The 14,066-nt window shown below is 45.0% G+C and overlaps 1 protein-coding gene across 2 annotated transcripts in view; it reads left to right on the forward strand.

Moving 5' to 3' along the window:
- FAM107A (family with sequence similarity 107 member A) overlaps positions 1-10,386 on the forward strand; it is a 132,805-nt gene extending 122,419 nt beyond the window's left edge. For both annotated transcript variants that reach the window (XM_074284248.1, XM_074284246.1), the window contains 2 exons: positions 2,591-2,747; positions 4,162-10,386. In XM_074284248.1, coding sequence (XP_074140349.1) covers positions 2,591-2,747; positions 4,162-4,266 — 262 coding nt within the window. In that variant the 3' untranslated portion in view covers positions 4,267-10,386. The remainder of the gene's footprint in view (positions 1-2,590; positions 2,748-4,161) is intronic.
- The last annotated feature ends 3,680 nt before the right edge of the window (positions 10,387-14,066 follow it).

Consider the following 14,066-nt stretch of genomic DNA (forward strand, 5'->3'; position numbering starts at 1 on the left):
GAGTGAGCAGACGTGGTGTGACCAGGGGCCAGGTCCTTAAAAGAAGATTTCCCCAGGGGGGTAGCTGGGTGGTGCAATGGATAGAACACCAGCCTGAAGTCAGAAGCACCTGAGTTCGAATTTGCCCTCAGACACTTCACTTCCACAACCTGGAGAAATCACTTAACCCCAATGGCCCCAGGGGGGAGAAAAAATTCCCTTAATGTAGCCTAGGTCTACATTGATTCTTTTGGAGCTTGCAGTTCACTTAGACCTCAAGGTTTTTTTTCAAACAAACTTCCATCTTGTCCACATGAAGTCAATTTTTTAAAGCCTGATTAATAAGCCTATTTTTACCCCTTTTTCCGTCACAGTTCACAGCAGCCAAGACCACCTTTTAGGAGTCCTTGCCCTGGAAAACGACTCTTAGAGCAGCAGCCGTGGGACTAGGAACTCCCTGATTCAAGTTCTGACCTCCAGCCTTTGGCACATACCAGCTGTGTGACCTTAGGCAACTGCTGAAGCTCTTCTTTTCCCTGAGAAAATCTCCAAGATAATAAAATGTGAAAAACAATGATAGTGCCATCAATAAGGCAGATGTAAGGAGGGCTACCTCTGACCTGCTCACTTAAACTCTCTAAGCCTCCAGCAGTTGGTTGGGTAAGCTTTTCCATTAAGCCATAAGGCTCCTTCCTTACACGGAAGCTGCATTTCTTACTATTCTTTTCACTGCACACTTGGCTCTCTAGTAGAAAAATGCCCTCCCCATAAGCTCTCTGGGTGTATTTTGTGCAACTCACTTTGGAGCCAACAAGAAGCAGAGTTTACGTCTCTGTCACTGAGATGTACTAAGGACTTCCCTCTACTTACCTTCTGAGGCAAGTAGCTCAAGGCTTCTTGTCCTTGCCATTGGCAGGAGGGAGCCAAGGCTCAGAGGGTGGCAGTGATCTGGGGATGGTCACCTGCTGGAAGTGCCAAGTTCTGGGAGCTCTGATCTGCCCGGCTCCAAGATCAGGGCCTCTACAGAGGCCGCATCTCCCTCCCTGCTGTGGTTTGGGTCCCTGAGGATAGAAGAGAGCAGGGAGGCCGAGAGCCTCTCTCACTCACTGGCCATTCCTCCTATTCAATTCAGGAGCAACTGGAACGAACATCCCTGGGACATCATCGGTCCATTAAAGGAATGAAGGCGGATCATCTGCACTGTGGGACTGTGGGAACTGAGTGTGAATCACAACATAGCATTTTCACTCTAGAAGAAGAAGAAGAAGAAGAAGAAGAAGAAGAAGAAGAAGAAGAAGAAGAAGAAGAAGAAGAAGAAGAAGAAGAAGAAGAAGAAGAAGGAGAAGAAGAAGGAGAAGGAGAAGGAGAAGGAGAAGGAGAAGGAGAAGGAGAAGGAGAAGGAGAAGGAGAAGAGAAGGAGAAGGAGAAGGAGAAGGAGAAGGAGAAGGAGAAGGAGAAGGAGAAGGAGAAGGAGAAGGAGAAGAGAAGGAGAAGGAGAAGGAGAAGGAGAAGAAGGAAGAAGAAGAAGAAGAAGAAGAAGAAGAAGAACAACAACAACAACAACAACAACAACAACAACAACAACAACAACAACAACAACAACGACAAGAAAAGATTATGAAGCTCAAATAACTGTGGGTCACATTAATTGGATGTGCCCTGTAGCCATGAGTAAACTTTAAATGTTAAAAATGAATTCATTCTTATATCCTACTTTTGTGGTATAGCAAATTGGGGCAATCAGGTACAATATAAATAAAAGAAAGAAAGAAAAAGAAAGAAGAAAGAAAGAAAGAAAGAAAGAAAGAAAGAAAGAAAGAAAGAAAGAAAGAAAGAAAGAAAGAAAGAAAGAAAGAAAGAAAGAAAGAAAGAAAGAAAGAAAGAAAGAAAGAAAGAAAGAAAGAAAGAAAGAAAGAAAGAAAGAAAGAAAGAAAGAAAGAAAGAAAAGAAAGAAAGAAAGAAAGGAAAGAAAGAAAGAAAGAAAGAAAGAAAGAAAGAAAGAAAGAAAGAAAGAAAGAAAGAAAGAAAGAAAGAAAGAAAGAAAGAAGAAAGAAAGAAAGAAAGAAAGAAAGAAAGAAAAGAAAGAAGGAAGGGAGGAAGGAAGGAAGAAGGAAGGAAGGAAGGAAGGAAGGAAGGAAGGAAGGAAGGAAGGAAGGAAGGAAGGAAGGAAGGAAGGAAGGAAGGAAGGAAGGAAGGAAGGAAGGGAGGAGGGAGGGAGGGAGGGAGAGAGAGGGAGGGAGGAAGGGAAAAAAAGAAAAGGAAAAAGAAAGAAAGAAGCTGAACAACAACAATCCCAAAGTACAACATCTTGATTTTTGGAGTAACTCTCCCCAACAGCTGGCAAGCTGTAGTAAAAAAAGCCCCTTCATGCCCCATTTTATGGGCAGGAAGACTGAGCTTCCCAGACTCCCAAGCTCCCTTGGCGGTGGGACAGGAGAAGTCAGCCAGACGGCCGCTTCCTTTCTCTATGCATTCCAAGCTCTGGCTTTCTGCAAGGAGCACTGAGGAATCGGGCGCTGAGGAGCTTGGGCACTACCCCAATCCAGTCGCTTTTTCCACTAAGCCTCTGTCCTTGTTCTCTTCCTCCCCTCCTTATCCCTGACACCTACAGAGGCCTGGGAGTGGACAGCAAGCCGGAGCTGCAGCGGGTCCTGGAGCACCGGAGGCGGAATCAGCTGCTTAGGCTGAAGAAGGAGGAGGAAGAAGCCAAAAAACTCAAGTCGCCATTTGAGCAGGAGCTCCTGAAGAGACAGCAACGACTGGAGGAGGTGGGAAAGACCCCCACAAATACGGGGGAAGGTGTTAAAGGGGCTACCTGGTGGGGGAGGACAGGGAGTGGAGGAGGAGGGGCACAGTGGGGGAGGGAGGGAGGACAGGGAAGGGGGAGAGAGGGGCAGGGGCCAGCCACATGGAGGAATCAGTTCCTGGAAGGCCACTGCCACCTGCCAGCTGGTGCACAGGGCAAAGCAGCCTCTGAACTGTGGAAAATGAGGAGCAGTAAGATGCCCAAGGTGCTTTCTAGACAGAACGTTCTGTGCTCCAAGAGTGCAGTGGGTGAAAAGCCTTCTTGTGAGTGGGGGGAACCCAGCAAAGTGGGGCAAAGGGGAACCTTGGAGGAAGGCTGTTAGAGAACCAGGACTGTAAAAGAGCACGCTAAGTTTTACCAGAGACGTTCCCTGCAAGATGGGGCTGCAAGTACTGTTACCCCCATTTTACTGATGGAGAAACTAAGTCCCAAAGAGCCAAGGGATGTAATACAAGAGAAGAAAACTGGATTTAGTACCAGAGACTTCGATCCAAATCCTTTCTGCTCTACCTTCTGGCCCTGGCCAGTGTTTAACTTCACTCCTCAGATTTCCCCCTAGAAATGTGGGTCTGGACTAGGTCCCTAAGATTCCTTCCAGATATAAGCCAGTCTGGGATTAGGGTTCTCACTACATGGCCAGCAAAGCCTGCGCCAGAATTGGCGGCACTGGATGGGCAGCCAGGTGGTGCAGTGGACAGAGCCCTGGGCTTGCAATCAGGAAGACTCATGTTCCTGAGTTCAAATCCAGCCACAGACACCTAGCAGCTATGTGGCTCTGGGAGAGTCACTTCACCCTGTCTGTGTACCTCGATTTTCTCATCTGTAATTCTCCTGGAGAGAGAAGAGGCCAATCACTCCAAATGAGGTCCTGCTTGCCTCAGCTTCCTCATCTGTAAATGACCGGGAGGGGGGAATGGTCAACCACTCTAAATGGGTTCAATAAATTAGGACAAAGTAAAAAGAAATCCAGATAATAATGACAAGAGGATAATTACAGAGTGCTTTAATTGGTTGATCTTTTCTTCACAACTATCCTGGGAGATCCCATGTTTTACCCACCCCAAAGAGATGGATAAATGCTGGATGGTATCAGGCTTCCATGACCCCCGCTTTACAGATGGGGACACAGCCTTGGTGCTTTTAGGGCCTTGGTAAGGTGGAGAAAGTCCTGGATTTGGAGTCAGAAAGCCCACGTTCAAATTTTTGCACTTACTGGGTTGAGCTTAACCTGGGCAAGTGCCCCTTACAACCCCAGGCCTCCCAAGTCAAGGTTTACACAGTGCTGGGCAGCCTGTAAGTGCTCATTGAGCAACTGACTAAGAGCAAAAAACAGCCCCTGCGTTTCTCTTTGATGTATCAATTTCTCTTTTCTTCAGATGGAAAAAGAAGCCCAAAGGGAAGAGGACCAGGCCCCCGAGTTTATTAAAGTTAAAGAAAATCTGCGGCACATTGCCGCAATAGCAGGGGAGGAGCAAGTCTAGCAGGTGAGGAGGGAGCCAAGGGGCCACCACCTGGATTCCTGGAGCCTCGACCCCAGCAGCCACCATAGCCTCCTGACCCTGGCATCTATGTGCACCCCATGGACACTAGCAACCGGACATCTGGGACTCCTTCCTGACACTAGCGCTCATTTCCCACTGCCTCATGGGGGCTCTGGGTCCAGAACTGGGTTATAGCAGAACTGGGTTACATGACATGTAGCATTCCTTAGTAGGAGTCTTCCCATGAGGGTGGGCACGGCCCACTGCCAAGGCCTCTCCTCCCTGCGGGCACACTAACACCCAGAGCTCCGCTTTCTCGGTAACAACCCCCCAGTGTACCCTGCCCATGACGGGAATCCCAGCGTGTTGAAGGAGAGGGAGAGCACCCCACAAGTGTTTTTGTCTTTATTATGGCTGCCATTATTAGCCCAAAAGTCACAAGGGCCACTTAATGGCAGCCTTCCGTGGTCTGACCCCCACAGATGAGCCCCAGCTTGGATAAGCTAGGACTTCCTGAGCAGAGCCTTGCCCAGCTGGCCAAAACTCAAACAGCTGCCAAGTGTTGGGAAGTCCGCGTCCTTTCCCCCCTCAGATTTGCCAGTCACAGGGCTCGAGGTCATCAGCATGGAGAGGGTAATTCTTGGAGTCAGGATCAGCCACAGCTGCTCCAGGGATGGCGTCCTAGCAGGCCGTCATTGTGGGGATCACCAAGACACCCCCGCTCCAGGAGCAGCTGGGCCCCCCCAATCCGGTGTTCGGACCTGGTTTCCTGGGCTCCTTCTGACTCCATTTACCTTTCTGCTTCCTGGGCTACCTGTACCCCTGTGAGTTCTGTGCCATTTTGTGATGCCTTGTATGTCTGAGAAAACTGGAGAATGTTTAACCCTTAGTTCCCCACCTCAGCTGCTCAAACCTGACCCTTAGGCTGTCATTTCAAACAGAATTCTGCCCAGAAAGGGACGGACTGGATGGAACGGGGCAGAGAGAAGCCATGCCTTGCTCCTTCCAGTCCCTGGCCAGCATCCGCCCAGTCTGGCAGAGAGGTACAAAGGCCAGGGTCTCTGCTCAGACCAGCCATGCCGGTGGCCGGCCTCAGCACCCACCTCCGGGGTTAAGAGCTAACCCTCCAACAATCTCCCTGATCTAACTAACTGTGTATCAGAGGCAGACCAAAGGAAACTTGGAGAACACAAACGGCTTAAAATTAAACCCCGAGAGGCTCTGTGGAGTCCAGAGAAAGCCGTTGGGAAGTACCGGCCGGTATCGGCTGCCTGGTCCGGCAATACCCCAGGCCCTCAAGGACTAGGAGCTTCAGGGAAGGGGCGCTCCTGCACTGGTTCAAATCAGAGATCTGGGCTAAACAAAACAAACAAAAAATCAAAGCATCCAATGAATAAATAAAACTGCCCAAGTAGATCAAACATCTTTAAGTTGTATGAAAATTCCAGCTGCTGGTAGAGATTTTATGGATCAAATTGGGCCGAATGAGTGAATACAGAACCTGAAAACTAAGTCCTTTTCCAAACAAGGCCATCTCCCTATAAAAAAATCTCCCCCTGTCAGACTGTCCCATCCCTCTCTCCCCATCCCACCCCCAAATGGGAACCGTATCAGCCTGCCAGGAACAAGGGGCTGCTAACAAGAGTTCTTCATGCCCCTTGTGTTGAAGTATTTGTCAAATAATTCCCGGTGGGTGAAACCTTTATGAAGGGAAGGAAAAAATGAAAGGAGGGAAGGGAGAACGGGGAAGATGGAGGAAGGAGGGAGTTAGACAAAATGGGAGATTTCAAATCCAAGGACCTGGAGAGAGCTCTGACATGGCGGATTTGTCCCTCGGACAACATAATCAGAGATGTTCTCCCATGGAAAACCGGCCCTTTCAAACACCAAAAGCCCCAGGACTGGAAATCAAGAGACTTGGATTCTGGACCCAGGTCTGCTACTAAATAACATGAGTCATTTAATGTCTCTGGGCCACTGGTCGAACTAGGCCTTTTAGCTCTCGTGGCAGACAGTTCAGCCCATGCTGGTCTAACTAATTCTTATGTGCTAACTCACTAAACAGAAACTATTTTTGCTAAAAAAAAAAAAAAAAAAATCTCAAGTAGCGCCATCCTGAGGTCAGGAGGGCTGCAGGTGGTCTTGGATTCTCATTTTGGACACTAGAAAAGTGTCCAAAGTAGAGTTTGCGTCCACTGGACACAACTAGGGTTTAGACACTAGAAAAGTGCCCACGCTAGAAAACTAAACAAACCTCAGATCCAGTTCTTAAATTCTGATTCTCAACTAATCAATGAATCTTAGAATTTGGGAAATCAATGGGAGCTCAATTAGCATCCAGTCCAATCCGTCCCCCCAGAAATATCTCCTGTCCAACATAAAGAGAGGTAATCTAGCCTATGCCTGAAGGCTGCCAGTGAGAGGGAATCCCATCACCTCCCTCTGGGGCAGCTAGAATTTGGCTAGACAACATCGTGTCTCCTCATAGCTCCTGGTTGAGCCCTTGGAGATCAGTTGGGGCAAGTGATTCTTCTCTGAGATGATGGCCCTTCAAATATCGGAGGTGGTCATCATATCTCACTCGGGCTTTCTCCTATTCAAACAATAAGGCATGAATTCAGTGCCATCTTGGTCAGGCTCTTCTGCACGTTCTCCAGTTCATTAACCCATCTGAGACATGGCATTTGGAACAGAAAAGCAGCCTGGCCATAGGGTAGTGTAGGATGGGCTCCTCCCTAACTCCAAAGTCTATACTGCTCAATGCAGTCCAAGGTCTCTTGGACAGACACTGCCTGTCACTCAAACTGAGCTTATCTTCCACACAATTTTTCCCCTGAGGCAATTGGGGTTAAGTGACTTGCCCAGGGTCACACAGCTAGGAAGGCCAGATTTGAACTCAGGTCCTTCTGACTTCAGGGGTGGTATTCTATCCACTGCACCAACTAACTGCCCCCCCCTTTTTTTTTAAGAAAGAAGGCCCAATAAATAAAACAAGCTTATCATCTTCCCTCTTTAAAATTATATTTTCCAAATTTGGATAGAAGGCATCAAAAGTAGAACTAGAAGCGAAAAACCATTCTCCAGCCTCTACAACTTTAGCTTAAAAAAAAAAAAAAAAAAGTCCATTGATTGATATTTTTTTGTTGGCCAAGAAAGTCAAGCACAAGAAAGCAATGAGATGGGTTTTTGTTTCCCAGACTAATTCTGAGTATAAATGTTGGTTGAATTAAGTTGAACTGAATTGATGTATATCACTCCCTGGAGTGCTGGAAAGGATTTCCCCTTGTGAAAGATACAGGAAAACCAGATTAGACAGGCTTGCTCAGGGTCATGTGGCTGATAAATAGTCAAGTTGGGACTTGAACTCAGATTTCTTCACCCAAGAATGATGTTCTTCACATGAGTCCACACTGACTTTTTGGAAGACATTCCTGTCCACAGCACTCTGCTCTCTGGGAAAGGTGGATCATGGAGTCTGCCTTCTAAAACGTCAACTGGATATGACCCCAGTGAGACAATGGTGATGTTCTCCAGATCCCACCTGGAATGATGCATGGTTCCAAAATAAAACTAATGAATTCTCCAGTTTCCAAAAAAAGATCACTTGAAATGTTTCTTTACTGTTCTGAGTTGAGTAGGGCATGGGCCAGTTGGGACAGGAAAAGCAGGCCCACCAGAGGGAGAGAGAACTCTAGCAAGGACATTGGGAATGTCCTAGAAGCCAGGGAGGGGAGGCAGCCCAAGTGCTGACTGGCATCCATGATCCTATAGTTCTGTCAGACCACTGGCTCTGCCCCTGGTGGCCAGCATTTCTGGTCTGATAGTTCTGTCTGACCACTGGTTCTGCCCTTGGGTTGGTACTCATGATTTGATACTTGTCTGACCACTTATTCTGCCCCTGCGATTGGCCCTCATGACCCAATAGTTCTGTCTGACATGGTTCTGTCCCTGATAACTAGCATTTGTGATTGTGATCACAGATTTGTGATCTGCCTGACCACTGGCTCTGGCCCTAGAAGCTATAGATTCTCAAAGTCCAAAGAAGTAGCTGAAACACTGGGAGAGACTAGAAAGAGCCCTGATCCTGAGATCATGTCCAGGCTCAGGCACTTACAACCTGCTTGCCTTTGGGTAAGCCACTTAATGTCTTTGAGTCTTAGTTTCCTCATCTGTACAATGAGGGGTTGAGCTAGAAAGTTCCTAAACTATATTCCATGATCCTAGTTTGGAAAGCATTAGATCAGAGGATCCCAAGGTATCCTTTCAGAGGACTCCCAAGGCCTGGCTATCATCAGAATCCAGAGGAGCTGTGATCTATAACACACTTTACCTCAATGTGACCACAGAGCATACGAGGAATTGAAATACATAGACAGATCTCAAATTCTGGCCAGAGTAATACAGAAGTGTGGATGAAAGGGAGTGGGAGACGAAATAAAAGGATGGAAGACATGGTGTGAAGGAAGGTGATATGTACCTCAGACACAGGGTATATGGAGGAGGATGGAGCCTAGGTGGCCAGCATGGGATTGGGAATGGTGGAGAAGGGCTGTCAGAGAGATGGGACATGTGACATGGCAAGCAACTGGGGGATATTATGGGAGCCAGAACTTAGATGGGGAAATTGGGACATTATCCCAGGGACCCAAATCTAAAGAGTGTCCTTCAGTGGTACAGAAATAACACACCTCGGCACCCCCATTGGGGAGAAAGGGAGTTGTTTTTGAGACCCGTGATGGTGTCTGTGTAGAGACCTCCTGGCGAGATCCCTTTGCTAATCACCAATGAAGCAGCCACCGCCTGTGAAGCTCAATCTTAGTTACCAGAAGTTTAAAGTCAGCAAGACCTTGCTGGAACATGGACCATAAGAAGCCACCAGATGGTAACTGGGGTGAAATTCTCCTCCCCCCTACCTAAGAACCTCTCCCCTACACACACACCCCCAAAAAAACTAGTATAAGAATAGAATATTTCTGTATCTTTCACAATGGCAAGTATGAAGAATACAAAGAAATATGGCAGGATTTGTAGGAAGGTTTAGAAGGTAAAGAAGTCAGGACCAACAATGTATCCTTGAGTTACACCTGTTTAAACAGCAACAATCATATTAATAACAAAGTCTGGGAAGCAGTGATCCAGTCCAATCTCATCCATACAGGAGCAAACGGCCACCTTTCATTGGTAGCAGAGTCAACTAAGCCCCAACTTCTGGATGCCCAGCCAGAAGCACTCTAGCATTACCGAGCATAGAAACCCTCCGGCAGGTGCCTGGTGGCGCCCCAAAAGGGGCAGATGTGCCACGTGTGGCAGTCTATGTTATCTATCAACAGAAGCCCCAGGTGGGAGCCAAAGGGTACCAAAAATCCCTAGGTCAAAGTAATCCAATTCAACAAGGATTTCCTGATCGCCCGCTCTACAGAGTCCACCATTGCACATACAGCTGGTACAGAGATAAACAAACAGGAGGCGAGGGGGAAGAGCAGAGTCGGTGAGCTGCCCTTCAGGGGGACCATCCTGTTCACTGAAGCAGCCCACCCTGAGCCTGGTCTGATCCAAAACTGTTGTGCCACAGTTCTTTTTAATTGTCTTGACTTAATTTCCCTAATTGGTTCTGCCTCCGTTTCCCTTATTGCACTGAGTTTCCCTGAATTGTTCTATCTCAGTTTCTTAACTGTTCTGCCTCAATCCCCTAGTTTTAAAACCCCACTCTGGTTCATTAAGACTGAGGACCATTTGCTCTAAGGTTATAAATTGTCAATGTAAGGCTCAAGATGAGGGGGAGATCAGACTTCCTGGCTCCTACCTCCTTCTGCCCTCAAGAATTTATGACACTGCCCCTCTAAAATATTCCAAAAGATAAGACTATCCCGGATACCTCATTGAAATCTTTACTTCTGTTTATTCAAACATCCTGACTCTGGCTTTTAGTAAGAATTTATAGCTTCCCCCCATTCTGACACAACCAAATGGTTCTGTAAAACCCTTCCCGCTCTTTTTTCTCTTTCTTTGTTCAGAAAGGTATAAGAGGACTTGGGATTCTCCCATTCGTCACTGGATACTTTGAGACAAGAATCCTGTCCAGTCGATTAAACTCTCCAATCAATAAAATATTAAAAACTCTCTAATCTCTATCTTGCCTCAGTTTCTCCGGCATTACAAAACGAGCACTCGCCTTTCTTGATCTTTCACTGCTGAGCCTTGAATAGACAAAGAACGGTTTTGTGGGTGCCTGATTGTCGAGGCTGCAGTTCCTTGGCCTAAGGACTTTGGCACATGCCAGACACCCTTTTATCCCTCCTTCAAAAAACTGAAAACTACTTACAGCCTCAAACAATTAAAGGCAAGTAAAAGTAAGGAAATATTTGCAGAAAGAAAATGTGGATTTATATTGTATCCTGCCACTTTGCTAAAATTCTGAATTATTTCTAATAGCTTTTTAGCAGAGTCTTTGGGGTTCTCTAAGTATACCATCATGTCATCTGCAAAGAGTGATAGTTTCATTTCCTCATTTCCTCATTTCCTACTCTAATTCCTTGAATCTCTTTCTTGGTTCTTATTGCCGAGGCTAGCGTTTCTAGTAAATCTGGGTTTTTCTTAACAGAGATACTGATTCTTTCTCTAGCTCATTTATAAATGAGTAAACTGAGGCAAACAAAGTCAAGTGACTTATCCAGGGTTACACAGCTATAAAGTATCTGTGGTCACATTTGAACTCAGGAAAATGAGTTTTCTTGACTTCAAGGACAATACTCTATCCACTCTAGCACCATCTAGCTGCCTCAAGCCAGTCATTTGTTTTGTTTTGTTTTTTTTTTTTTTTTTGAGTTTTTTGTTTTGGTTTTTGGTTTTGTTTTTTTTTTAGTTTACTTATTTTTAACACACATTCTTTTATGGATTATATTAGGAGAGAAAAATCAAGCAAAGGGGAAAAACCATGGGAAAGATTAAAAAAAAAAAAAAAAAAAAAAAAAAAAACAGAAAAAGGAAGTGAACATCGCCTGTGTTGATTTACATTCAGTCTCCTTAGTTCTTTTCCTGGATGCAGATGGCATTTTCTGTCCAAAGTCTGTCGGGATTCTTTTGGATCACTACCCTACTGAAAAGAACCAAGTCTTTCATAGTTGGTCATTTTGCTGTTATTGTGTACATTGTATTCCTGGTTCTGCTTGTTTCGCTCAACATCAGTTCTTACAAATCTCTCAAGGCCTTTCTAAAATCAGCTTGCTCATCATTTTTTATAGAACAATAATATTCCATTGCTTCCATATACCACAACTTGTTCGGCCATTTCCCAACCGATGGACATTCACTCCTTTTCCAGTTCTTTGCTACCACAAAAAGAGCCTCTACAAACATTTTTACACATGTAAGCCAATAATTTAGTAATTAAGTCCTAGAGAGTTCCCCAAGTCAAGCTGTCCAGGGTTATAATACTTGGAAGGATGGCAGGCAAGAGTGGAATCCCAGGACTTGCTGGCTTCAAGTACAGCACCCTATATACTCCTACACCAGGTGTGAGACTACTAATCTTTTGTTACTGAGGGAAATACATTTTCCCAAGGTTTTTATTTCATTTAATTCAGGACTCTCCTCCTTTGGGGGTTCTAGATCCTTTCAGCAGTTAGTCTTGTGATAGCTCTCCTGAATCTTGTTTTTAATTAATTGAAGAAAATGCCAACCCATTAGAGATGAATGAAAATAAATACCTGAGTTCACAGGACCCCTGAAAAATATCCACAAACCCTTCTGGGAGACCTAAGCTGAGAATCCCTGATGGCTTAGTCACAGCTCATCTCAGATTCTCTTATTCTTTCAACTTACATCCAGTATAATCTTTGAGTTTTTCTGAATCTGCTCTTTCTTTTCAAATTCTATCAGTCTTATGAGATTTTAATAGAAAAATAAAATTACTCAGTGTTTATTTGTATATTTTAACATTGAAATATACCTTTTTAAGATGCCAAATTCTTTGGAAATAAAAGAATATAACCATAAATCTGCTTTCCCTTGGAGGTAGAGCAGGGAGAAATGGAAATTGTAATTTTAAAAAAAAGTTTAAACTTTTTAAGTGGGGTTTTCTATGTGTTTATGTTTTCTTTTACCATCTGGTTGGTTTTTTCTGAGACATTTCAAGCTAAGAGGGAAAACCCCTCTTAGTCTTGCTCCTCAGAAAACCCAAGAGATTTTAATCCACCTCTGATTTGTGAAATGTTCCAAGTTGGCCACTTTGTGTGGTAGGCCGGCCTTATGCCTAGAGACCTGTCTGCATGGCATGATTTTGACCCCTTACTATCCAAACATATCTCCTTCACCAGCTGCTTTCTGCTGCCCCACTGGTCCAAGAGTGGAGATGCTGGATACAGTGTTGATGTTGGGTGATAAGTGCATCAGGGAGACACATGCAAAGAATTTTTCAAAGTCCAAGCCTGGAAAGGCCATTATTGACCTACCCAGTGACTAAGAATTGGGCATCAGGACATCAGGCCCTCTAAAAGAGGAGAAATTTGAGCTGAACTTTAAAGAAATTACCAGAATTCAATAGGAAAAAGAGGGAAGGAAGGCCTTTGGTACCTAGAAAACAGCTTCAGCAAAGGTCCAGAAGATGAGCTGGTCCAGGAAGTCCACTAAGAAGACAAGAGGTCCCATTTGGTTATAAGGGAATAATACCAAATGAAAGTAGCAAGGTGCCAGTGTAGGAAAGTCCTTCAAAGTTTGGCCAACGGGTTTAAACTTCACTCAGTAGCTACTGGACCTCAGGATCATAGATTTAGCTGAAGGGACCCTACTGGTCACCCATCCAACCCCTCATTTTACATATACATTTTACAGATTTAAAAACTGAGAGACTCAGTGACTTTTCCTGATTAGTGATTATATCTGGTGATCCCAATCATGCTTCATTTTACTCTCAACCTTCTTGCCTCCCACTCTTAACTCCCAGTTCTAAGACCATAATCAAATCGGTTCTGCTGTTGTTCCTGGAAGGAAGTCAGTCTACTCACCTAGGGCTCCACCCATCATCCCTGCAACAGTACTTTTCCCTGGTTGTCACACTTTGAGATGTGTTATCTCTTCTTATTGAAAATGCAAGGCCCTTGAAAATAAGGATATTTGCTTTTTGATTTGTAGATGCTGTGCTTTAGTACACAGTGAGTGCTTGATAAATGCTTTTTCCCTTCAATCATTTTCCAAGGTCACATATAAGCTGCAAAGCCAGAATTTGAACTTAGGATTTGTGACTGAAAGTTGAGTATTCTTCTCACTGCTTCCCAATAAATTCAGGGATGGGTCTCACCTGGTGACAACAATAAGCTCAGATTCATTTTTACTAGGATGTCTTTGGTTAACTGCCTGGAGAAAAGGAGAAAGGGCCTCCCTAGTTTTCTTAAAGCACAAGAGGGAAGGAGGTAGGAAGGGAGGGAGGGAGAGAGAGAGAGAGAGAGAGAGAGAGAGAGAGAGAGAGAGAGAGAGAGAGAGAGAGAGAGAGAGAGAGAGAGAGAGAGAGAGAGAGAGAGAGAGAGAGACAGAGAGACAGAGAGACAGAGAGAGACAGAGAGAGAGAGAGACAGAGAGTGAGAGAGACAGAGAGACAGAGAGACAGACAGAGACAGAGACAGAGACAGAGACAGAAAGAAAAAGAAAGAAAGAAAGAAAGAAAGAAAGAAAGAAAGAAAGAAAGAAAGAAAGAAAGAAAGAAAGAAAGAAAGAAAGAAAGAAAGAAAGAAAGAAAGAAAGAAAGAAAGGAAGGAAGAAAGAAAGAAAGAAAGAAAGAAAGAAAGAAAGAAAGAAAGAAAGAAAGA

Source organism: Sminthopsis crassicaudata, chromosome 1, assembly GCF_048593235.1.
Source record: "Sminthopsis crassicaudata isolate SCR6 chromosome 1, ASM4859323v1, whole genome shotgun sequence".
Taxonomy (NCBI): domain Eukaryota; kingdom Metazoa; phylum Chordata; class Mammalia; order Dasyuromorphia; family Dasyuridae; genus Sminthopsis; species Sminthopsis crassicaudata.